At 47.6% G+C, this 26485-nt stretch overlaps 1 protein-coding gene across 1 annotated transcript; it reads left to right on the top strand.

Annotated features, from left to right (window-relative positions):
• The first annotated feature begins 8652 nt into the window (after positions 1–8652).
• On the top strand, positions 8653–26409 carry ERBB3 (erb-b2 receptor tyrosine kinase 3). The gene is made up of 28 exons (XM_039216851.1): positions 8653–8902; positions 12289–12440; positions 13008–13194; positions 13917–14042; positions 14684–14749; positions 14920–15038; positions 15144–15285; positions 15626–15739; positions 15832–15952; positions 17181–17254; positions 17717–17807; positions 18069–18274; positions 18480–18612; positions 18823–18913; positions 19132–19286; positions 19685–19738; positions 20335–20476; positions 21080–21199; positions 21328–21426; positions 21618–21803; positions 21956–22111; positions 22333–22408; positions 22596–22742; positions 23060–23157; positions 23246–23434; positions 23563–23634; positions 24062–24356; positions 24773–26409. The coding sequence occupies exons 1-28, from the start codon at positions 8821–8823 to the stop codon at positions 25297–25299; spliced, it is 4020 nt and encodes a 1339-aa protein (XP_039072782.1). The 5' UTR covers positions 8653–8820; the 3' UTR covers positions 25300–26409.
• Positions 26410–26485: the final 76 nt, after the last annotated feature.

The following is a 26485-nucleotide window of genomic DNA, read 5'->3' as shown; positions in this document are numbered from 1 at the left end:
AGAGAAAAGAAAAGAAACAGTTCACCTTCACTTGGAAAAGGCAATGATATACATTTATAGTCTTACCCCAGGGCTATGTTTGCTCTTCTCTCTGTCATTAAACCATCTGAAGAGAGCTAACCAGCTAGGCATCTCTCAGAGCCTCACTGTATTGAGCTCTGCTATATTGATAACATCATGCAACATGGACTGGTTGAGCAGGAAGTGGCAAGTATGTCACATGCCTTGGTAAAACACTTGCCCTCCAGAGGGTGAGATAACAACCTTTATTCAGAGTTCCCTTCAGAATTAGTTGAGCCCTGTGACTGCTCAGCCATCAACTTTGCCTTCTGTCCAATCTTACTTCTTTTCTTTCCTGCAATTGCTGACCCCAAGAGCACTCACTAATAAACTGCCTTCCTCTAATCACCATTTTAGAAATGACTTCCCAGGAGCGCCTGGGTGGCTCAATCAGTTAAGCATCCAACTTCAGCTTGGGTCATAGCCTTGCAGTTCATGGGTTTGAGCCCCACATTAGACTCCGGTGCTAATAGCTCGGATCCTGCTTGGGATTCTCCCTCTCTCCCTCTCTCCCTCTCTCTCTACCCCTCCCCAACTCTTTCTCTCTCTCTCAAAATAAATAAACTTAAACAAATAAAATATAATAATAAATAAATAAATAGTAATGATTAACTTTATTGAGTACCTTCTATGTACCAGGCATGCTCTATAGGCTTTCCATGTGTTAATTCATACTCTTCATTAGAGGCATATGAAAAAGTACTATTATACTTGCAGTTATTAAAAAAAATCAATAAATTTAGGAACAAATATAAATAAATCAACTATTGGAACTGTAAATGTTTACATAGCTTTCTTAGAAATAGACGGATGAGGGGTGCCTGGGTGGCTCAGTCGGCTAAGCGTCCAACTTCAGCTCAGGTCATGGTCTCACAGTCTGTGGATTCTAGCCCTGTGTCGGGCTCTGTGCTGACAGCTCAGAGCCTGGAGCCTGCTTCAGATTCTGCATCTCCCTCTCTCTCTGCCCTTCCCCTGCTCACTCTCTGTCTCTCAAAATAAAATAAAGACATAAAAAATTTAAGAAAATGAAACAGATGGATGAAGCAGACACAATAAGCAGAGACACAGAAGATGTGAATAATACAACAGGCTCAGTGTATTGTATGTGGAGAATTCTACATCTAACAGATAGTACAACCTTTTCTAGTACATGTGAAACATTACAAAAGATGACTAGATACTAACTTACAAAGGAAGTCTTAATATTTTAATTTTTTATAAATCTATTTTTATTCTTAATTTTTAAAGTAATCTCTATGCCCAAGGCAGGCCTTGAACTCATGACCCCAAAATCAAGAGTCTGATGCTCCATAGACTGGTCCCCCAATACTACATTTTAGTATTCAAGCATCAATATAAAACAGCCTATGTTCTGTGACTATAAGACAATCACATGAGAAATACCTAATTAAAGGATAGCTTTACAATTGTTTTTAATGTTTGTTTGTTTATTTATTTTATTTTATTTTATTTTATTTTATTTTATTTTATTTTATTTCTGAGAGAGAGAGAGTGTGAGAAAGGGAGGGTCAGAGAGAGAGGGAGACACAGAATCTGAAACAGGCTCCAGGCTCTGAGCTAGCTCTCAACCCAGAGCCCGATGGGGGGCTCGAACCCACTAACCATGAGATAATAACCTGAGCCCACGTCGGCCGCCCAACCGACTGAGCCACCCACGTGCCCCAATGTTTATTTTTGAGAAAGAAAAATAGACATTGTGAGTTGGGGAGGGGCAGAGAGAGATGGAGACACACAGAATCTGACGCTGACCCCGGGCTCTGAGCTGTCAGCACAGAGCCCATGCAGGGCTCAAACTCATGGACTGTGACATCATGACCTGAGTTGAAATCAGTTGCTTAAACTGACTAAGCCACCCAGGCACCCCATGGATAGCTTTTTAAATCCCCAAATGTCTGGAATCTAAGTGCATACTGTTAGTAAATCTTGGATTAAAAAAGGAGTAAGAGGGGAATAAAAGGAGCAAGAGAAATTATTAAATACTTTAAATAAAAGTTTGTCATATTTTCTAGAATACAATTATTTTTATTTTTTATTTATTTTTAATTTTAATGTTTATTTTATATTTGAGAGAGAGCATGTGAGTGAGGGAGGGGCAGAGAAAGGCGGGCACAGAGGATCCAAAGCAGGCTGTGGACTGACAACTGTGATCCCCATGAGGGCTTGAACTCATGAACCTTGAGATCACGACCTAAGCCAAAGTCAGACATTCAACTGACCGAGCCACCCAGGCACCCCTCGTTTTATTGTTATCACTTTTTTTTAATGTAGGATACAACTAAAGCTTTAATTAGAGATGTATAGGGCGCCTGGGTGGCTCAGTCGGTTAACCGTCTGACTTTGGCTCAGGTCATGATGTCGCGGTTTGTGGGTTTGAGCCTCGCATTGGGCTCTGTGCTGACAGCTCAGAGCCTGGAGCCTGTTTTAGATTCTGTGTCTCCCTCTCTCTCTGACCCTCCCCTGCTCATGCTGTGTGTTTCTCTCTCAGAAATAAATAAAGCATTAAAAAATTTTAATTGGAGGTGTACAATATTAAATACATTTGAAAGAAAAAGAAGTTTGGAGACAAATGAAAAGGTATTCAACTCAAGAATGAATCAGTCACTAGAGATTTTAATGTGCCTTCTCAGAAACCGATACATCGTGCAGACAAACCATAAAGTACAATATAGAAGAGCTGGATAATTAACAACCTAAATCTATTAGTACACAGAGAAGAAATAAGGATAAGGGGAATAATATAATCAATAAACCAGAAAGAAAACAAAAAAGACTTCTAGTTAGAATCATAAAGACAGAAGAAGGAGAAGCAGCAGCAGAAGCAGAAGCAAATAAAGGAAATATAGAAAGAGAATGGGACACAGACAAAATAGATTTTTTTCAAAATAAAAACAGCATTATTAATAACCATATACTAATAATGAATTATAAACCTGAATGAAATAGATACATTTCTAGGAAAACATAAAGAGCAAAATGGGTCAGGAAGAAATTAAAAATTTGAAAATGCCAACAAGCATTAAAATATTTTAAAATGTTTATTTATTTTTGAGAGAGAGAGAAAGTGTGTGCACACCTATAGGTACGTGAGCCTCTTGCACTCATGAGCAGGGGAAGGGTAGAGAGAGAGAGAGAGAGAGAGAGAGGAGAATCCTACCAGGATGGCTGAGTTGGTTAAGCAACCAACTCTTGATTTGGGATCATGTCATGATCTCACAGTTTGTAGGCTTGGACTCTTTGATGACAATGCAGAGCCTTCTTGGGAGTCTCTCTCTCTCTCTGTCTCCCTCTCTCTCTCTTTCCCCTCCCCTCCTATGCTCTCTCTCTCTTTCAAAATAAATAAATAAACATAAAAAAATTATCTCCAGGCACCTGGCTGGCTTGGTCAGTAGAGCATGGTACTCTTGATCTCAGGATCATTAGTGTAAGCCTCACCCTGGGCGTGGATCCTACTTAAAATAAATACATTAAATAAATAAATAATGAGTGCATACTCTTTTTCCAGTTTCTGAAAAACTCACATAAAGTAGTGAGAAACTGTTCTTGAAAGTCAGTAGAATATACCTACAAAGTCATCAGGGTTGAGACTTTGGGGTAGAAAACTCTTTGATTAATATTTTAATTTCTTGGGGCACCTGGGTGGCTCAGTCAGCTAAGCATCTGACTCTTGGTTTTAGCTCAATCTTGATTTTATGGCTGGGGAGATCAAGCCCCACATAGGGCTCTGTACAAACATCACGGAGCCTGCTTGGGATTCTCTCTCCCTCTCTCTCTGCCCCTCAACTGCTTGAGCTCTCTCTCTTTCTCTTAAAATAAATAAATAAAGCTTTTTTTTAAAAAAGTAAACAATACACTGATTAAGTTAACTGGTATTTTACTTAGAATATTTGCCTTTTTCTTACGATATTTATATGTACATACATAAGTGAGATGAATCAATAATATTCATTTCATGCATTTTCATTATCCAGTTTTAGAACCAAGATAACTACTATTTAAAAAAATTTTTTTTTTAAGATTTATTTATTTTTTAGAGACAAAGACACAGAGTATGAGCAGGGGCGGGGCAGAGAGAGAGAGAGGGAGACACAGAATCCGAAGCAGGCTCCAGACTCCAAGCTGTCAGCACAGAGCCCGACATGGGGCTCGAACTCACGAACTGTGAGATCATGACCTGAGCCGAAGTTGGCCGCTTAACCGACTGAGCCACCCAGGCGTCCCAAGATAACTACTATTGATTGGGTAATATTGTGGTTGTAGCCAGAAATCCTTTTTTAATGTATTTATTAGTTCTAATTGTGTATGTGTTTTTGTTTGTTCATTTTTTTGCATTAATCACTCTTAGGGGTTTTATGTAATATGAAACTTACTATACTTTTACCTCTTCTTTGTATTTACTTCATAAGATCCAGTTCAAAGGATTCTGTATGTAAAATACCTCCCCTGAAACTTTCTCTCTTAAAAATAATGAAAGGCAAATGCCCATTTTTACTATGTAGTACAGAATTTTTTTTTTTTTTAGTATTACAAATCCACTACTATCAGTAAATAAAACAGCACTCAAACAGTTGGATATACACAAGACGTGGTAAGGTAGAATGAGATTATGGGGATTAGGAAGGAGGGATTACAAAAGGGCATGAGGGAATATTCCTGGGTGATGGACAAATTCATTATCTTGATTGTGGTTATGGTCATATACAAATATCAGAAGTCATCAAATTGTGGACCTTAAATACATGCAGTTTATTGTATATTGATTATATTTCAATTATACTTCAATAAATGGGTGGGGAAGTCTTTAAAATTATCAAGAACATGAACCATAAGAAGTAATATTAATTGAATTATACCAAAATTAAGGATGTCTGTTCAATAAACAATATTATTTTTTAATGTTTATTTATTTTTGAGAGAGAAAGAGAGCTTGGGCAGGGGAGGGACAAAGAGAGAGGGAGACAGCATAGAGGCTCAGCATAGTACCTGATGTGGGGCTTGAACTCATGAACTGTGAGATCATGAGCTGAGCTTAAGTCAGATGCTTAATGGAGTGAGTCACCCAGGCACCCCAATAAACAATATTATTGACAGAGTTAATGATGAAAGTTGGGAAGAAATATTTGCAATGTTTAAAATCAACAAAAGACTGATATCTGAACTATACAATAAACTGATACAAGTCAATGTAAAAAATGTGGGAATCCCTATAGAAAAATTGGCACAGGAAAACAAATAGGCAATTTATAAAAGAGAAAAACCAAAAGTAAAAAAAAAAATTCAGACATTGCTCAAACATACTAACAATTAAAGAAATGCGAAGAGGAACACCTGGGTAGTTCAGTTGGTTGAAGCGCCTGACTTCAGTTCAGGTCATGATCTTGCAGTTCATGAGTTTGAGCCCTGTGCTGGGCTCTGTGCTGACAGCCCAGAGCCTGGAGCCTGCTTCAGATTCTGTGTCTCCCTCTCTCTCTCTCTGCCCCTCCCCTGCTTGTGTTCTGTCTCTCACTCTCAAAAATAAATACACATTAAAAAAAGAAAAATAAATGCAAGGAGATATTTTAAATTCATGGCACAATGAAAAATTGGAAACTTAAGTAACATTAAGTTACTTAATGTTAATTGCATAAGAAGTTGAGATATAGAAATCCCACCATTGATGGTATGACATTCCAGAGTGGGGAGCTCAATATGTACAAGAAATTATCACAGAACCGAAGGAGAAATGTCCACATGCAGCATATTTTGTGGTAGCAGGAAGCTGGAGGCAATCATGGAAGTAGTGAACAAATAAAGCACAGGGATCCACATAATAGAATATCTTGCAGCACTCTTAGGAGCAAAGGACTAGAAAGCCATGAGGTCAAAGAATATTTGTTTTATTTTTTAAGATGGCAGATATTACTGCACATTGGTATGCTAATGGGAATGATCTAATAGAAAATTTGATAGTATAGGAGAAAGGGAATAATACAGTAGAAAGGTAAAAAGGAATAGACTGAAGCATAGAACTCTAGGGTGGGGTAGAGGCGGGGGATGGGAATATGGGAGTGACAGTTGGTTTAAATAGCTGCAAGAATGATTCGTTGTAACAATATGGAAGTCAATGTATATAATAGAGGATGAGGGTAAATTGGCCACATTGGTGGTAAGATAAGTATGTTTTCTTTTTTTTAAATGTTTTATTTATTTATTTTTGAGAGAGAGAAAGCCTGAGCCGGGGAGGGGAAGAGAGAGAAAGGGAGACAGAGAATCCCCAGTAGGCTCTGAGCTGTCAGTGCAGAACCCAACTTGGGGCTCAAACTCATGAACCAGGAGATTATGACCTGAGAGGAAATCAAGAGTTGGATACTTAACGGTCTGAGCCATCCAAGCACCCTACTATGTTTTCTTTTAAATACTTTTATTTTCACAGTAAAATAAGAACCAAAGTCATAAGCTAAGAAAAAGGAAAGATAAGGGATGCTAGATAACTGTAGAGAGCTTTTGTAAATAAAGCCTCCCTTTCTTCATTTATACAGTGAGGGCAGCACCCAACAGAGATGACCCCATAGGTGTCAGCTTTATCCAGCGTTCATATCCCTGATGCTTAGCATGATGATTCTCTGAGTATAAGAATGTATACCAACAAACACACCTTGGAATCTAGCTGGAGAAGAGAAAGGTGGAGTCGTTGATAATAGGAATACTAGAGCTAGCATTCATCGAATGCTTCGCAAAGGACCCGCATGACACTGTAATTAAGAGTCTACTTGCCTTTTCTCATTACATCCTAACAACAACCTTACAAATAATACCACTGTTTTACAAAGAATTTAAGGAGGGTTTCTTTCTTCAGAACCAGAGACTTGAACATTAGGATGGTGAGTAATAAAAGGTAAGTCTCCTTAAAGATACTGTTAGCTCAGATGTGACTCTTGATCTCAGGGCTGAAAGTTTGAGACCCACGCTGGGTACAGATATCACTTAAAAAAAATTTTTTTTAATGCTAGTTCAGCTAGCTAATGGGGACTTGATTCTCAGCAGATGAAGCTCTAATCTCCGTGATAGAAGAAACCTAGGCAAAACCTTAGCTCCCCTTCCTGATCACCTGACCCACTAGTACAAGGTGGGTGACCTTGGAGGAGTCACACATTTCCAGTTCTGTAAAATGGAATGATGTTAATGGATGTTAAGTGAAACATTATCTAAGTTTGTGGAAACGCTTGCGAATGAAGTGATATATATATGTATATGTTAATATTTCCCTGTTGCTATTACTATTATGACTGTAAGCGACCAGAGCAAGGCCAACGCCTGAAGGCAAAGGTAAGCCTCCAGCAGAGAATGGGCCCTTTAGGGAACATATCAATACACACCAAGTTTAAAGAATTTTAGCCGGTAGCCTTGGCTCGATGGGGGAGGGGGGGGCGAAATTTTTCTTCATCAAGACTCGAACATTCTGGGTCTTAGGCTTGAAACTCTGGAAAAGATAATTAGGTTCTCTGGGCGAGATCCGGGTGGCCAGTCTTTGGGATTTGAAATGCGACGCTGTGTGGGGCCTCACTGCCAACCGTTGGGCACCAGGAGGCGCCCATCGGATCTGTTCAGAGCGCTTGGGGCAGCCACTTGCGGTGTGCCTGACTATGGTCAGGAGCTGGGAGCTGGAGGTCCAGGAATCCGTGCCATTTGTGGACACAGTTCCTAGTGCCCTCTTCGCGTCCACCTCCACCGCATCCCCTTCCTTTCCAGCGCGAGTCCGGGCTTGGAAGGCGTGAGGTGACCGTGTTGCCGGTGTGGGTCCGCAGAAGAGTGGCGGGAACTCCCGCCGCCCCGACGGCGCGGTGACTCCAGTGTGGAAGAGGCAGCTGTTCTCCCAGGCGGCCGTGGGGGGCAGCAGAGGGGACCGCGACAGGTGCGGGAGCCCCTCCCCGGGTGGAAGTGAGAAGGCGGGCTTCGGGTCTGTTCCCAGGCTGGAAACCACCCCCGCTCCCCCTCCCCCCCAAATCCCCCGGAGAGGCAGGGCCGGCGCCGGGTCTGGAGGAGGAAGCGGCCGGAGACAGTGCAATTTCACGCGGCCTCTGGGGCTCGGGTTCCTCCGCAGGGTAGATGAATTATGGGGTTTCGAAGGGTTTCCGGGGAAACTGAGGTGGCCTGAGTGTGCGGCAAACACCTTCCTCCTCAAAAACACACACAGAAAAAAAACATTCACGTTCAGAGAGAAAATCCCGCAAGTGACCCAACCGGCTAGGGGAGTTGAATGATTTGCTTAATGGGCGAGGCCAACTTTCAGAGGGCGGGCTTTGGAGCGCTGTCCCCACCCCCATTACCTTGCCCCTTTGGAGACATTTGGGGGTGTTTGGAATCTCGGCCTCCCCTTAGTCCAGCTCCCGAAGAAAAATTAGGGTGAGACCCATGCTCGATGTGCGTGGCCAGCGGACAAACACTGGGGCGTGGGGCGCGCTCGCGGCGAGCAGTCGGAGGCTCCAGCCCGCTCCACGCCAGCCTTGCGCCGGAGGGGGCGCGGCCGTGACTCACCCCCTCCCCCTGCGCTCCCTCCTTCGCCCTCTCACAGACTTACACCCCTCCCCTGCTATCCCGCCCCGGACTCTGGCTCCGGCTCCTATTGCAGTTTGCAACCTTCTCTGCCGCCGCTACTAAGTCGCTGGCGGCTCAGGTGGCTCCGCTTCGATGTCCTAGTCCAGGCTGCAGCCCCCACGCCCCGGGCCGGATTCGGCGGGGCTGCCTTCACCCTCTGCTGGAGTCATGAGGGCGAATGGGGCTCTGCAGGTGCTGGGCTTCTTTCTCAGCCTGGCCCGGGGCTCCGAGGTGGGCAACTCGCAGGCAGGTAAGCGTCATGGGGGCACCCGCAGCCTCGGAACCCGGGATCCCGAACCGAGTGCTCCGAATCCTGGAGGCAGGGGCAGCAGCTGGGGCGGGGCGAGGCTGGGGTCTGCTGGGACCACCTAGGCGGGGACCGTCAGGCTCGGGTTCTCGGAGTGAACCGGGCGGGATCGGGATTCCTGGACGCCGCCCCCCCCCACGCCCCCCGGCTCAGCAGCGCGTCGCCGACCCTCTAAATCGCCTCTCTCGATGGGACTGATGCCGAAACAGATCACACTTCTGAGGGGCCCTGTATGTAGGGAGGGGAGCTGGGACCTCCGTTCTGTAAACGTGAGATGATCGGAGGTGCAGATCTTGGAGAAAGGGGTGGCGGGGGGATGTCTCAGTTTGTTTCCCCAACCGCGTCCCGGGGTTTCAGCACCTCCAGTTTCGTTGTTTTGCCGACAGGGCGGAGCTATGGAAGGGTTGTTGGGGGTTGTTGTTCTCTGCTTTTGGAAAAACAAGAGAGGCACCTCCTCTTCCGTGAGTTGGCCTGCCCTGGGAAGGGCTAAAACTAACCAGAGAGCTAAGTACAGGTGACACGAGGTGAGAGGCCACACAGAGGCCGACCTCCCTCTCTTCCTCAGAATAATAAAACCGGCAGGTCCCCGACTTGACTAACCTCGCTTTGTCAAGACCCAGATCAAGTCAACTAGTATTTATTGAGCATCTACTATGTATCAGGCTCTGGGCCAGGAGCTGTAGGGTCAAAGACATCCAGTTTGTATTTCTCTTGTTTTTTGTCTTTTTTTCCCTCCAAACTGAGACCCAGCAGGGCACCTCTCCTAAGTTCTGAGTTTCCTGTCCTGGGAGTCCTTCCTAGACCCAGCTACTCCCCCACCTACATTCTCTTTATTGTCTGACTCTGCCTCTTAGAGTCTAACAACAGTCAGATTGCTCTTCTGTTCCTCCTCCCACTCCCATGCTACTGGAGCCCACCCCTTTGGGGTATCTCTGGGACTGTGGACACCTCAGGGTGCTGGCGGTGCTCACATTGGAGGAATCCTGTTGATCTCTTCCCCTCCCCCAGACTTCAGCTTGGGGTTTGGCACAGCCAGGGCCTCTTCCCCAGAGTGGGAGTGGGAGAAACACCTGTGCTTCCCACACAGTTGCTGGGCCTAAATTTAGACCCTGGGATCTTGAGATGTGAACACTCCCAGCTGGTGGAGGGCGCGGGTTGGGGGGGGGGGGTGTCTGGGGATTGGAGTGGGAGGGACTAAACAGAATGAGTGTATCACTGTCCCATCCAGACCCTTAGAATCTTCAACCAGGAACCCAGGAGTCCCACATCCTGGCCACCTTCCCTGAGGGAGACAGGAGGCAGGCATGATTGGGTCTCTTTACCCTTTATCTGGATCCTGCAGCCTCTGGGCATCCGGCCCTGTCTCAGTCCTTCTATAGCCCCTTTGTCCTGGCTGTGATGGGGGTGGGGGATATTGGAGAGGAGGCCTCTGGTTGAGGAAGGGCTGGAGATTCTTGGTCTGACCCACCCCAGTGCTCTCTACCAAAAGAGTGCCCAGACCCCTCCCTGTGCCCCTGGTCCCTGGGTATTATTCCCTTCCCCCAGCCCTCCTCCCCAAGCTGCCTTGTTCCTCCTTAGAGATGTTTTTCGTGCTCTCTTCCCGAGCATGCCCTTTGCTCCCTGTTTGTGTAATATGGACTTTACCCTCAGGATGGCAGGGAACTGGGACCTCTAACACTATAGCCTTCCAGACACAGATACAGAGTCTGCAGAAACACACAAAGGCAGGTGGGATAGATGGGGCCACCTGAGTACTTCCTAATAAAGAAACCCAAGGACAGAACCAATATGGATTTCTGGGCCAGCAGGGAAGCTGTATACACGCTGTGTGCACGTACACACACACATCACATACATACCCCACTTCTCTGCAGAAATCTTGGCTCCTCCCTTATCTGGGGACAAGGGTTGGCACCTCGACTTGTAAGAGGGGGTATCCTGCCAGGAAAGGGTTTGGGGTGGGGCTATTCCCAAAATGACTAACCTTCCTAGTCTCACCCAAGGACCCAAGAGTTCCCAGGATCCTCTGGGAGCTCCCAGCCAGTTTACCCCTTTGCTGGGTCTACCCCACCCTCTTCCTATTGTGGGGAGCAATAGGGAATGGGAGCGCTCAAAGGTCAAGTGAGCAGATAGAGGTGTATCTAGGAGGAGGGGTTGAGATCTCACTAATTTCCCTCCCTCCATTCTCACTCCCACCTCCTACTAAGCCTCAGGGAAGAGTGGTTGAAACAGGTGGAATCTACCCCCCACCTCCCCACAGTCTCACTGAGCCAGAGGAAAGAGACTGGGGTAAGGCTTCAGGGTCCAAGATTTCCCATAGCCCCTATGTCCTCCAAACGTACAAGGTCAAATGAACCCCCAAGACTAGCATGCCTCATGAGGATTGCCATGTTGGAAAGCTTTTTAATGAATCTTTTGACAATGGAATTGGGTGGAAGGCTTAGAATGGGGGAATCTTCTGCTGTTTCTCTCCAGGCTACTGTGTATCTGCTGGAAAGTGTGATGCTGAGGAGCTGGAATGTGTTGGGATAGGGGAAGGGAGACGGGAAGCCAGAATTTAGGAAGGAGGGGTGCAGGGTAGGCAACCAGCTCCTTATCTTCCAGCTTTAAAGACAAAGCTCACATTGACCCCCCCTCCCCACCAGAGCCCCCCTTCTAGTGAGGTCACTTGTCTGAACCCAAGGCTTGAGGGTGGAGGGGGGCGGGGGCTACTGAGGACAGGGTGTCTCGGGACAGGGTGGAGCAGCCCCCTCCCCCTAGATAGAATTGCCTCATTGTGGGCTGAACTGTGGCCCTGGGCACTGCCCCCACCCTCTGCCCCCATCCCACCCTCAGTAGACACAATAGGGGCTGTGTGCTAGCCCCAAAGAGATATTTATTCCAGGATCTAGAGAGAGGCAGGATGGGGATAGAGAAGTAAGAACTCTGGTTGGAGAGGGGGAAGGGAAAAGAAGGGTAACCAAGTTGTGGTCATTTTCTAACCTCTCTAAGGAGAGAAAAAAAAAACAACAACTCCTACATCCTCTTTGATTAACTCCTTAGTACCCAAAGTAGCACCTGAAAGAGGCCAGAGGAGGCCCTGGTGGAAAAGGGAAACCTTTTCACCTTCCTGTTCAGAGAGATAGTGAGGGACTTCTGAGAGAGGAGGGAGTTCAGGCTCTCAGTCCAACATAGGCCTTTGTGTCTGTCTCTGCGGGGAAGGTTGGAGGCAGCTGCCTCTTGATCATGTTGAATGTTACTGGGAGAGGGCAACCCAAGGGATGGCCTTGGGGGACTAGGCTAAAAACTTGGGTCCAGCTCTCTGCCACTCTTACCTCCACTCTGAGCAGTGTGTCCTGGGACTCTGAACGGGCTGAGCGTGACTGGCGATGCCGAGAACCAGTACCAGACATTGCACAAGCTCTACGAGAGGTGTGAGGTGGTGATGGGGAACCTTGAGATTGTGCTCACAGGACACAATGCTGATCTCTCCTTCCTGCAGGTTAGAGTGCCTGACTCCCTACCTCAATCTCTTTCCCCCTTAACCCTCCCACAGAAGCCTCCATCCCTTCCTCAGGGCTGTCCTCTGCTGGAGTTCAGCATTCCTAAAACTCCACAGTTCCTAAGATTCAAACCTGTATCTTTATGGGGACAATGACTGGCATCTGGGACTTATGGTCTGCCTCTGTAGCCAGGGATACACAGGGGCTGGCAATGAGAAGCGGGCAGGGGTGGCATAGTGTTCTGCAACAGGGGCTCATCTAGAGAGATCCCTGGGACCAAGCAGTACCTGGAAAGATGAGGATGGGACTAAGCAAGGACCCTCCCAGGAAGAGGAGCTCTAAGAAGGAAAGGGTAGGAGACTAGAATTCCCAAGGCACTTCTGCTGCCTGTCTTCCTTTACAGGAGGGACACAGTAGTGTGACAGCAGCTACTCCCCTACCCCAGAGTAGGAATTGGAAAGAATTAGAGGGCTTAGAGATTCTTTAATGCCTTGGGGAGGGAAGGGAGATTGAGGGTTTTTTGTCCTGTTGTTCCTCCCACTGACATGATCTCTGTTCCATCACAGTGGATCCGAGAAGTGACTGGCTATGTCCTCGTGGCCATGAATGAGTTCTCTACACTGCCACTACCCAACCTCCGGGTGGTGCGGGGGACCCAGGTCTATGACGGGAAGTTTGCTATCTTTGTCATGTTGAACTATAACACCAACTCCAGCCATGCTCTGCGCCAGCTCCGCTTTACTCAGCTCACTGGTCAGTTCCTGATGATTCCTTCTAGTCTTGCCCCTAAACCAGCCTGCAGACAGGTGCCTCCTTGGTGATAACCCAAGAGTGCTTATTAAGTGCCCCTTTCATGGGGCCCACCGTCTTGACCATTGTGGCCTAAATGTCTACCACTCCTTAAACAACATAGGGCCTTGATATGGAGCAGAGGCATCTGCCCCAGGGGGAAGGTCCTTATGTCCCATGGGTCTGGAGTTGGAGCTGGACCTGTTACCCACTCCTCTGTCTTTAAAGTACAGTGTAGTTTAATGTCCCTCCTTCCCCAGGAATGGGGATCCTATCTCCTCCCCCTCACAATTCCCCACAAGCTGGAGGAACATGGGAATTAAATGCCACATGACTACCTTCTACTTCTCCCTGTCCGTGTGTCAGTTGGCAAACAAACAGGTAGGGCGGGGGAAGGAAGTGGTTGAGTCAGGGATCTTCTCTCTTTCTTTCCCTTCCCTTCCCCCACTGGCTAAACCGGATCTGGACAGGTGTCTGAGGAGGCAGGAGTTTCTTTTGGCCTGGCTCCTCCTCTATCTTACAAGGCAAACCTTTTCTGCCATTCAGATTTAATTAGACATATTCATTTGTCCCATTTGTCCCCTCCTCCTGAGTCTTGGGTAGCCTTTTGGGTTGGTGGTGGGGTGTGTGGGGAAGACGAAGTCTGCTGCAGCCTTGAAGCCTCTTACTTCTCTTCCCTATCTCAGAGATTCTGTCAGGAGGTGTTTATATTGAGAAGAATGATAAACTTTGTCACATGGACACAATCGACTGGAGGGACATCGTGAGGGACCGAGATGCCGAGATAGTGGTGAAGGACAATGGCAAGACTTGTGAGTGAACATGATCAAGACTGCTCCCCTGCCCCCACCAAACCAGAGTAACCTCTCTCCCATCATCATTATATCCTTAATTCCAACCCTCCTGTCCACTGAAAAAACACCTCAGGCTCCAGACCTAAGGAGCCTGCCAGGAGGAAGCAGTTCAGTCTCCTAGAATCCAAACCCCAGAAGCAATATGTGAGGAAAAGGAGCAAAAGATCTCTGTGCACTAAGTGAGGAAGCCAGATCCTTGCGCTCCATATCCACATTTCTTTCCATTATAACGTTCTCCATTCTCCCTGGAACTACCCGTGATCAAAATCCGCTGCCCCCTGTCCACTCACACACATATTCCTGCTGGGTTCAGTTTGCCAAGGAGGAACCAGGTTCCTGAGTTTGGACTGGGGCTGAGCTTGGCAACTGCCCCAGACCCACCCCTTCAGTGCCCTGTGGGTGGTATGGAGGTGTAGCTCCACCCCTTGTTGACAGGTTCACTTGAGCCAAGCCCTGCTTTGCAAGGGCAAGGAGGGACACTGCCCTGGTTCTTTGCTTCCTGGGACTGGGGCGTCTGTGTGCTGACATCATACCCTGTTGATTTAAGCAAGCCTTTCTTAACTCTGACAGCCCTTTGTGTTGCTTTCCTTCCCAACCAGGTCCCCTCTGTCATGAGGCCTGCAAGGGGCGCTGCTGGGGTCCTAGACCAGAAGACTGCCAGACATGTGGGTTTTCTCCCCTCTAAAAACTTCCAAGTTCATACACTTTCATATCCCTGGCCACCTCAATCTATGTCAACACTGGGGGTTGAGACAAGCCTAGAGGGGTGAGCAGTGGTCACCTTAAGAATATAGTCTTAAGAGTCCTGACAGCCATGCTTTCTCTCTTTCTATAGTGACCAAGACCATCTGTGCCCCTCAGTGTAATGGTCACTGCTTTGGGCCCAACCCCAACCAGTGCTGCCACGATGAGTGTGCAGGGGGCTGCTCAGGCCCTCAGGATACAGACTGCTTTGTATGTACCACCATTTGCCTGGCTTCTGAAATGGGGATGTGGGCTTTGGGGAGGAGATAGGGATTCATATTTAATGTGAGTTTTATGAATCTCCTATGTTCCTAGGCCTGTCGACTCTTCAATGACAGTGGGGCATGTGTACGCCAGTGTCCGCAGCCTCTTGTTTACAACAAGCTAACTTTCCAGCTGGAACCCAATCCCCACACCAAATATCAATATGGTGGTGTTTGTGTAGCCAGCTGTCCCCGTAAGTATCTAAGAAGAGGAACAATGGTAGTGAAAACTGGCTTTTAGACAACATTTTAGGAGGTGAAAGGGATCAAGTTGGGTGGTAAACAGAGGATGTAGGTTGTGATCATCTAACAGCCTCCAGTGAATGATCCCCCATCTGCTTCCCCATGATTTCGAGTAACTGCTCCTGGTTCTGCAACAAAGAGCAAAGGGTCTTTCTAATCCATAGGACAGTGCTTGAGGAGCCTTGGGTGGTAGGTTGAGGCAGATCCAGCAAAGAGCAGGAGGGAGCAAGGTTCACTTGGTGGTTGGCAGTGTTCCTTCCTTGTCGCTAACGGTGCCCTCCTCTTTCCTAGATAACTTTGTGGTAGATCAAACGTCTTGTGTCCGGGCCTGTCCTCCTGACAAGATGGAAGTAGATAAAAATGGACTCAAGATATGTGAACCTTGTGGGGGGCTGTGCCCTAAAGGTGAGCAGGAGATGGTGAGGAGTTGGTGAAGAGCCCTCCTTTCCCCAGAGACCAATCAGGCCCTGCCCACTGAGCCTCTGTTGTGTTTGCAGCCTGTGAGGGGACGGGCTCCGGGAGCCGCTTCCAGACTGTGGACTCTAGCAACATTGATGGGTTTGTGAACTGCACCAAGATCCTGGGCAACCTGGACTTTCTTATCACTGGCCTCAATGGGTTAGAGACTCTGCTTTCCTTTTTAATCCCTCACCCCATCCAGCCCCTCACAGTTCATTGCATTTGGCTCAACCCTTCATATATGCAGCTGATTAAGAATATAAGGCCTAGGGGCACCTGGGTGGCTCAGTCAGTTGGGCGTCCGACTTCAGCTTAGGTCATGATCTCACGGTTTGTGGGTTCGAGCCCTGCATCAGGCTCTGTGCTGACAGCTAGCCTGGAGCCTGGAGCCTGCTTCAGATTCTGTGTCTCCCTCTCTCTCTGACCCTCCCCTGTTCACGCTGTCTCTCTTGCTCTCTCTCAGAAATAAATAAAACATTAAAAAAAAAAAAAAGAATATAAGGCATAAAGTTTTAAAAGTCACATAGTATCTGACCATGCCCAACTCCATCTCCCACCCAAGGCTTGAATCCCCTCAGAGACATCCCTAAGCAATCTGATACCATTCAGCTGAGTGGCAAGAGACAAAGACATTGTGTCCTCCTTTTTTTTTTTTAAAAGATTTTTTTTTTTTTAAGTAATATCTTCAACCAGTGTGGGGCTCAAACTCACAACTCTAAGATCAAGAGTCTCATGCTCCACGGACTAAGCCAGCCAGGTGCCCCTGTCTGAATCAGTTTTTTAATGTTCATTTCTTTATTTTTGAGAGAGAGAGAGGGAGGGAGGAAGGAAGGAAGGGACAGAGAGAGAGGGAGACAGAGAATCCCAAAAAAGCTCTGCACCCTCAGCATGGAGCTTGAATCAGGTCTCAAACCCATGAACTGCAAGATCATGACCTGAGTTGAAATCAAGAGTCATACACTTAACCAACTGAGCCACCCAGGCACCCCCTAAATCAGTTTTTTTTAATGAGTTGCCACATGATGGTTTTCTAATTCCATTAGTTCTTTTGCATTTATTTGTTGGCATTTCACTGTTAGGAAGAGTCTTCTCTCCTTCCCACTTATTTGTTTATTCAATAATACCTATTTCATTCAATTTTTTATAATCTTTTACAGTCATTATTTTGATGTTCAGTTATCTCTGAACTGGCCAATGGGGACACTTTCTTACTGTTTTGCATAAGATGCTATAAACTCATGTTATATTTTTCCTGCCCTGCCATTTCTCCAAGAAGCCCTGTTTCCTTTTAGTGGATAATGGTGTTTAGAAACTAAGTTCTGAGGCATGCTTGTTGCTACTGGGTCCTACCTCTACCTTGACAACTGGTTTTTATTGTTCTTTCCAGAGACCCCTGGCACAAGATCCCTGCCCTGGACCCTGAGAAGCTCAATGTCTTCCGGACAGTACGGGAGATCACAGGTGAGTGGGAGAAGAGGCTGCCCTTTCTTTCTTTCTTTCTTTCTTTCTTTCTTTTTTTTTTAAATTTTTATTTATTTCTAGGAGAGAGAGAGAAAGATAGCGTGAGCAGGGGAGGGTCAGAGAGAGAGGGAGTCACAGACTGAAACAGGCTCCAGGCTCNAGAGAGGGAGTCACAGACTGAAACAGGCTCCAGGCTCTGAGCTGGCAGTCAGCACAGAGCCCGACGCGGGGCTCGAACCCACTAACCGCGAGATCAGGACCTAAGCGAAAGTCAGACGCTTAACCGACTAAGCCACCCAGGCGCCCCGAGGCTGCCCTTTCTGAGAGAATAGGTAAACCACTGGCACAAATTGCTGTGTAACTACTTACAAACTCATGTCCCAAGCAACAAGGGAAGGACTGATAGAACCTGAGAAAGCAGGCAAAGATTCCCTGCTCACATGCTTCTCTCTGCACCCCCAGGTTACCTGAACATCCAATCCTGGCCTCCCCACATGCACAACTTCAGTGTCTTTTCCAACCTGACAACCATTGGGGGCAGAAGCCTGTACAAGTGAGTAGTAGAGTGTGGAGGTGGTAGCATCTCCGGGCAATAAACCTTGTTTCTGAGGCATCCTTGCGTGGAATACAAGGTGTTGTGTCATACAGCAGCCCCAAAGGGTCTGCCAATCTGAAGAGAAAAAGATAAAAGGAAGGGGTGTCCGTCTCAGTGGTCTGACTGGCCCAGAGCAAATTTGTTGAATGAACATGAATCCACTGCATGGTCATTTTTCCTTGTGTCATCTCCCTTCTCATCCTGTCTCCTTGTTTTCAGTCGGGGCTTCTCTTTGTTGATCATGAAGAACTTGAATATAACATCGTTGGGCCTCCGATCTTTGAAAGAAATTAGTGCCGGGCGTATCTACATAAGCGCCAATAGGCAGCTCTGCTACCACCATTCTCTGAACTGGACTCGGCTGCTGCGAGGGCCTCCAGAAGAGAGACTAGACATCAAACATAATCGTCCCCGCAGAGACTGCGGTGAGGGAAAGGGTCCCCAGGGTGGTGGGAACAGGGGGCTAGGGAGGAGAGGGTACAGTGTAAGGACTGTTATGCCCTGGAAGTAGAAGGGACAGAGGTGGGACCAAGGAGATGGGCATGTCAGGCTAGAAGCGGTTGTGAGGAAGAGTTCCAAAGAGCACATGTTACAGACCTGACGACTCCTAACTCACCCCTTCCTTTCCAGTGGCAGAGGGCAAAGTATGTGATCCCCTGTGCTCCTCTGGGGGCTGCTGGGGCCCAGGTCCTGGTCAGTGCCTATCCTGTCGAAACTACAGCCGAGGTGGTGTCTGTGTGACCCACTGCAACTTTCTGAATGGGTAACAGTGAGGGGCGAGAGAGTCAAGAAAGGATGGCGGGGGGCGGGGGGTAGGGACTCTGGGATGGAGCTGTTCAGTTGGCACCTGAAAGCCTTTAGATGACTCTCTGCGTGCCTTGGTGGGAAAGAGGAAGGGGACCCTGTGGTTGGGGGATCAGGAAGTGAAGGTCAGGACTTAGAAGTGACCCCTTCCCTTTACTCCCCTTTGCAGGGAGCCTCGTGAGTTTGCCCATGAGGCTGAATGCTTCTCCTGTCACCCGGAGTGCCAGCCCATGGAGGGTAGTGCCACATGCAATGGCTCGGTATGATATCAGCACCAGGATCTCTAAGGGAGATGGGGCAAGGGCAACACTTGAAGGTCTTGGGAATGATACAGCCAAATCCCAAGGCCAACACAGGGAGGCCAGATAATACGAGGGTCTATGGATGGAGCATCCAGAATGGCTGGGTTGGTCCTTGCTGGGAGGTATGCCATTGACTTTGGAATCCCATCCTGCCCGCCCTTCTCTCTTCTACCCAGGGCTCTGATGCTTGTGCTCAGTGTGCCCATTTTCGAGATGGGCCTCACTGTGTGAGCAGCTGCCCCTATGGAGTCCTTGGTGCCAAGGGCCCCATCTACAAGTACCCAGATGCTCAGAATGAATGTCGGCCCTGCCATGAGAACTGCACCCAGGGGTCAGTGATGGGATGATGTGGGGGAAGGGGGAGAACATAAAACTAGGGGGAAAGAAGAGGGTAAAGGGAGCTGAAAGAAGAAAGGAACTGTGACTTAAGAATCACTCCCAGCTGCATAATGAAGGGTTGGAGAAAGGGAATCTCAGTAACAGCACACAATTATAGCACAGTTTTGAGAACCTGGAATAACCTCAGGTCAGGGGAATTTCATTCAAGAGCGGGACTCAGGGAGGGTTGGCAAGCCAGATATGGGGGCTATGTCTTGGGATGTGATTTGGGCTCCAGGATGGGACACTATGGTAGGGTCTGAAACAATGTTGTATGTTAAGGCTCTCGGAATTGAGCTTCCTATGGGAGTCTCCCAACCTCCCATTTAAGGAGGTGACTTTGTTCTCCAGGTGTAAGGGACCAGAGCTACAAGACTGTTTAGGCCAAACACCGGCACTGATCAGGTATGATGGGCTTGAGATTTATGAAGCTGGGGATATTTGGGAGAGAAGCTAGGGAGGGGGCAGTTACCTCCTGGAAAGAGATGACTCTCTATTCATTTTGGCCTTCTATATACACCACTATCACTGGAGTCAGAGACACAAGAATCCAAGGTTCTAGCCTTCCCTTCCTTAAATTAACTTGCAGCAGCCTCAGGAGGTCCAGATTTAGGGTAACTCTTTCAGTGTTTAAGGACATGTGTATGTGTGAATGTTAATTCCTTGCCCCAGATCTGTAGCATACCTTTAATACAGGCATAAATGACATTTGTTTTTTTGTTTTGTTTTTAGTTGTTGTTTTAATGGATCTTTTTTATTTATTTTTGAGAAAGGGAGAGAGAGTGTGAGCTGGGGAAGGGGAGAGAGAGAGAGAATCCAAGCAGGCTCTGCACGGTCAGTGTGGAGCCTGACATGAGGCTTGAATTCTCTGTGAGATCATGACCTGAACCAAAAGCAAGAGTTGGACACTTGACTGACTGAACCACTAGACACCCTGGCACAGGTGATATTTATAAGGGAGCTATAGACCTAGGATAATGCTGGGCTTCTCTATCCCACAGCAAAACCCATCTGGCAATGGGTTTAACAGTGGTAGTAGGATTGGCAGTGGTTTTCCTGATCCTGGGAGGTACTTTTCTCTATTTGCGTGGGCGCCGGATTCAGAATAAGAGGGCTATGAGGCGCTACTTGGAACGGGGTGAGGTAAGTGCCTGGCCTAATCTTGAAAGGTACCCTATACCATCACTCTTTAAGGGCCCCCTCCTTTCCCAGAGATTGATTCTTTTCTTCAAGGAGGTAGTATGGCCCATGAGAAAGAACTCTGGCCAGAGAAACGGAAGAACATACATCCTAGTCCTGATTTTGCCATTAATTTGCCACATGACTTCAAAGAAGTTACTTTCCTTCTCTGTGCCTCATTTTACGCACATGTACAAAAGAAATAACACTCATCCTTACAGAATGGCTGTAAGCGTGAAAGGGGCTGATATATGTGAAAATGCTTTGGAAAGCAGAGAGGACTGTAAAGAAGTATTCAAGGGAATGACCTTACCAACTCTCCCCCTTGCCCTCCATCAAAGGGGAAACCCAACCCTCTTGATTGCTGATCCCATGAACACAAAAAACTTCCTCAGTCCTTAGTGTCTGTTACTCCCCAGTATGCCTGCAATGCTTAAGACTAAAGACAATTCCTCTTCTTACGCCCACCCCTTTGGGCTTTGTGACTCTGAGCATCCACCTATAGAGAGGGAGTTGGAGTGGGACATGGGAATGGGGTTGAATATTTTCTTCCCTTCTGTTCCTCAGAGCATAGAGCCTCTGGATCCCAGTGAGAAGGCTAACAAAGTCTTGGCCAGAATCTTCAAAGAAACAGAGCTGAGGAAGCTTAAAGTGCTTGGCTCGGGCGTCTTTGGAACTGTGCACAAAGTGAGTGGCCCACAGAAAGTCTGTGGAGGAGGAGGGGAAAGGGTCTAGGGTGAACGAGAGAAAGATTTAGGGAAAGGGCTAGCCTGGGGTGAATGACCTTAGGCTGAGCCCTGTCCAAAACTTCTTAGGGAGTGTGGATTCCTGAAGGTGAATCAATCAAGATTCCAGTCTGCATTAAAGTCATTGAGGATAAGAGTGGACGGCAAAGTTTTCAAGATGTGACAGACGTAAGTGAGGGAAGGGTGTTCTGTATGCCACTAGAAGAGAGGTCAGTATTAGATGATTATGTAGAGGCATGGTCCTGTGGCAGTAAGTACCGTTAACCATATTGATGTCCTTGACTGCTGGGGTAGCCCTGATCTGGGCGTATGTATGTCGACCTATGTGATCCCTGGATAACCCCTCTTGTGTCTCATAGCATATGCTGGCTATTGGCAGCCTAGACCATGCCCACATTGTACGGCTGCTGGGACTGTGCCCAGGGTCATCTCTGCAGCTCGTCACTCAGTACTTGCCTCTGGGTTCCCTGCTGGATCATGTGAGACAACACCGTGGAGCACTGGGGCCCCAGCTGCTGCTCAACTGGGGAGTACAGATTGCCAAGGTGAGAGGAACCTGGAGGAGTCCTGTGACTGAACTGCCTGGTTGGTGGCCAGCAGGGAGTTGAAATTCTGAGAGGTGCCTTTAGGGTTTGGGATGATCCTGGATTTCAAGGATCAATTCCCCCAACCTTGAGAATACTTCCTTCCTCTGTAGGGTATGTACTACCTTGAGGAGCATGGTATGGTGCATCGGAACCTGGCTGCCCGAAATGTGCTACTGAAGTCACCCAGTCAGGTTCAGGTGGCAGATTTTGGAGTGGCAGACCTGCTGCCCCCTGATGATAAGCAACTACTACACAGTGAGGCCAAGGTGAGGTGACACAAAGGGCTGGGTAAGGAAGTGGGGGTGGGGTGAAGCATGGGGATAGAGAGCAGTCAGTGGTCTCCTTCAGAGGCAAAGAGATGCTGCATAAGTTCAAGGAGAAGAACTTTGAGATGCCAGAAGTACAAGTTGAGAAAACAACAGAGAACTTGGGGGTTAGAAGTGCTGAGAAAAATTATGGAAATCAACTTTTGTCTTTAATTCCCCAGACTCCAATTAAGTGGATGGCCCTCGAGAGTATCCACTTTGGGAAATACACACACCAGAGTGACGTCTGGAGCTATGGTCAGTCTATCTGGATACCCTCTATATCATCACTGGCCCAAACCCCATTGTTGATTTTTGAGAGACCCCTTCTAAGAATTTCTAGGCTCTTGTGAGATCCTTGTGTTAGATTAAGTTCTGCCTCCCCTTCCTCTTCATGCCCGTGTCTACTATTTTGCCATCAACCGGTCACGTCTTTCTATACCAGGAGTGACAGTTTGGGAGCTGATGACCTTTGGGGCAGAGCCCTATGCTGGGCTACGACTGGCTGAAGTACCAGACCTGCTAGAGAAGGGGGAGCGATTGGCGCAGCCTCAGATCTGTACCATTGATGTGTACATGGTCATGGTCAAGTGTGAGTTACTTGCTGATCCTTGCCTTTTGGTTTTGTTTTTACATGTTTATTTCTTTGAGAGAAAGGGGCAGCATGAGCAGGGGAGGGCCAGAGAGAGAGGGAGGGAGAGAATCCCAAATAGGCTCCATGCTGGCAGCATAGAGCCCAACTAGACTCAATCTCACGAACCATGAGATCATAACCTGAGCCAAAATCAAAGTTGAATATTGAACGACTGAGCCGTCCAGGCGCCCCTGGTGCCCCAGCCATTTTCTATCTGACTTCCCTCCCTACTCCACTCCCCTCTTATGGCTCTACTTCCTCCATCTTACCCCCAGGTTGGATGATTGATGAGAATATTCGCCCAACCTTTAAAGAACTAGCCAATGAGTTCACCAGGATGGCCCGAGACCCACCACGGTATCTGGTCATCAAGGTGAGTAGGAACTAGGAGTTTTCAAGATCTAGAGGAAAGGGGACTTGGCAGGAACGAGGATCCATCTTAACAATCACCTGCCCTACAGAGAGAAAGTGGGCCTGGAATCTCCCCTGGGGCAGAACCCCCTGCTCTGACAAACAAGGAACTGGAGGAAGTGGAGCTGGAGCCAGAACTTGAGCTAGACCTGGACTTGGAGTCAGAGGAGGATGGCCTGGCAGTCACACTAGGCTCTGCCCTCAGCCTGCCAGTTGGAACACTTAATCGGCCCCGTGGGGTAAGGTACTTCCCAGGGTTTCAAGACTGTCTGCACCCTCATGAACCCCACTGACACCCAGATTAACTACTCAAAGGCCCCCATGGTGAGTAGATTTCTCCCTTAATCAAACCTCTTTTTCTTCCTAGAGCCAGAGCCTTTTAAGCCCATCATCTGGATATATGCCTATGAACCAGGGTAATATTGGGGAGGCCTGCCAGGTAAGGTCTGTCTCTTTAAGGGGCTACTGAGAGGCTGGGTGGCAGTGTCTTAGGATCCATAGAGGCAGTGTGGGAGATTTTAGAAACATTTTAGGTTTTTTGTTTTTGGAGGTATTTTTTTTTAAGTGTTTATTTTTGAGAGACAGAGCACGAGCAGAGGAGTTGGGAGTAGGGAGAGGGAAGCAGATTCCGAAGCAGGCTCCAGGCTCCAAGCTGTCAGCACAGAGCCTGCCACGGGGGCTCAAACCTACGAACTGTGGGATTATGACCTGAGCTGAAGTCGGACGCTTAACCTACTGAGCCACCCAGGTGCCCTGAAACCTTTGAGGTTTAATCAGTGTCCTACAAAAAAAGAAGGCTTTAAATAACCCAATCTCTTAAACAAATAGGAGATTTCCTCATCTCTGTGTTTTACTTTCCTCCTTAGGAGTCTGCAGTTTGCGGGGGTGGTGAGCGGTGTCCCCGTCCAGCCTCTCTGCATCCAATGCCACGGGGACGCTTGGCATCAGAGTCCTCAGAGGGCCATGTGACAGGCTCTGAGGCTGAGCTCCAGGAGAAGGTGTCAATGTGTAGGAGCCGGAGCCGGAGCCCACGGCCACGTGGAGACAGTGCCTACCATTCCCAGCGCCACAGCCTGCTCACTCCTGTCACCCCACTCTCCCCACCAGGATTAGAGGAAGAGGATGTCAATGGATATGTCATGCCAGATGCACACCTCAAAGGTGCCTGACTTTTCCTAGGGTTTTCCTCAAATCTTTCTCTAATTCTTTTCCTAGGCTTATCTTAATCCTTTTATCTTCTCTAACCTTTTTTAACTTTATTTTTAAGAGAGAGCACAAGAGTGCACCTGCTCCACATGCAAGCAGGGGAGGGGCGGGGGGGCGGGGAGAAAGAGACACAGAGACAATCCCAGGCAGGCTCCATGCTGTTAGCACAGAGCCTGATGTGGGGCTGGATCCCATGAACCTCGAGATCATGACCTGAGCTGAAATCAAGAGTTGGATGCTTAACCGACTGAGTCAGCCCCTTGTCTTCTCTGGTTTTATCCCTCCCTTTTCATTTTTTCCTAGCTTTCCCCCACTTCCTACTGCCTACTACCATGTTCTCCACATACCTAGCCTCTCTTCTCAATCTCCAGGTACTCCCTCCTCCCGGGAAGGCACCCTTTCTTCAGTGGGCCTCAGTTCTGTCCTGGGTACTGAAGAAGAAGATGAAGATGAGGAATATGAATACATGAACCGGAGAAGAAGGCACAGTCCGCCTCGTCCCCCTAGACCTAGTTCTCTTGAGGAGCTGGGTTATGAGTACATGGATGTGGGATCAGACCTCAGTGCTTCCCTGGGCAGCACACAGAGTTGCCCACTCAACCCTGTGCCAATCATGGCCGCTGCGGGCACAACCCCAGATGAGGACTATGAATACATGAATCGGAGACATGGTGGAGGAGCTCCTGGGGGAGATTATGCAGCCATGGGGGCCTGCCCAGCAGCTGAACAAGGGTATGAAGAGATGAGAGCTTTCCAGGGGCCTGGACACCATGCCCCCCAAGTCCACTGTGCTCGCCTCAAAACTCTGCGTAGTTTAGAGGCCACTGACTCCGCTTTTGATAACCCTGATTACTGGCACAGCAGGCTTTTCCCCAAGGCTAATGCTCAGAGAACATAACCCCTGCTTCCTGAAGTACTCAGGGAGCATCTCATGGCAGCTAGTGCCTCTAGAGGGTACTCTTCTTCTCCCTCGCCCCTCCCTCACAGGTGTCAGCCCCATTTCCCCAGCCCTAGACAATTCCATTCAACCCTTGGAGGCTTTTGAACACTTTGACACAAAATTCTTGTGGTATGTAGCCAGCTGTGCACTTTCTTCTCTTTCCCAATCCTGGGAAAGGAGGTTTTCCCTATTTTTGTGTGCTTTCCTAATCCCATTCCTCAGCTTCCTCAGGGGGACTCCCTGGAGATATGAAGGATTACTCCCATGTCTCTTTCATTCAGGGACTTGTTGAGATTAGGCTTTAAAGTGTGCTTTTGTTTCCTATCAGACTCCTAAGGAAGAGGAAACAGGGGTACCCTTCAGGGGAAAGTAAAAGTTTGGTTTATGACTCAGTCCCCTGGAAACAATGGAAAGCTTCAAATCTTGAGTGAAGAAAGAGATTGGGCATCAATACTGATTACTATTAATTGAACGTTTACAATGCCAGCCATCATCCTAAAGTTTACCTACATTATCTCACCTGATGCTTACAGCAGTTTTGTGAATTAGGTATTATCCCATTTCACAAAAAAGGGAAACTGAGCCTTAAAGGGACTAAGTAAATTAAGTGGCAGGTTCAGGACTTAGAATCTTCCAACGCAGGTTCTCTTACTGTAAGATATCAAGGAAAACTGATATAAGTCAGAGTCCTTGTAAGGGGCATTGTCTTCTTGTTTTTGCACTGAATCAAGCCCAACAACCACAGCCTCCTCCTACACCCAGACTTCTCATCTCGGGAAGTGGGGGTAATGAGGTGGTCAGAAGGAAAAATTAACTGGACCTTTTTGTGTAAACCATAACCTACATGTGCTGTAAATGATCACTTCTCACCCAAGGGACAGATCATAACAGTCCAAGAGCCACTTTTAGGGTCTATTCTCATCTAGTGGTGGGAAATTTCCAGTCGGAATAGAAAGAGGACCCAGCTTCAGGCCTCTGTCCCCTTGGATGGGAAACGGGGTATCTTTTGTATCACTGAAGTTTTTTGTTTTGTTTTTATACGTGCTTGAATAAAAATACCAAAGTTTTTCAGCTTTCTGTCAAATGAAAAACCTTTAGTGTGTGACAGATCATCCCTTTGCTCTTCAGCAGTGGATAGCTACCC

Source organism: Hyaena hyaena, unplaced genomic scaffold, assembly GCF_003009895.1.
Source record: "Hyaena hyaena isolate Hyena2069 unplaced genomic scaffold, ASM300989v1 scaffold_655, whole genome shotgun sequence".
In the NCBI taxonomy this organism is placed as follows: Eukaryota; Metazoa; Chordata; class Mammalia; order Carnivora; family Hyaenidae; genus Hyaena; species Hyaena hyaena.
The sequence above is the reverse complement of the archived record's forward strand: the minus strand, read 5'-3'. Positions and strand labels throughout refer to the sequence as shown.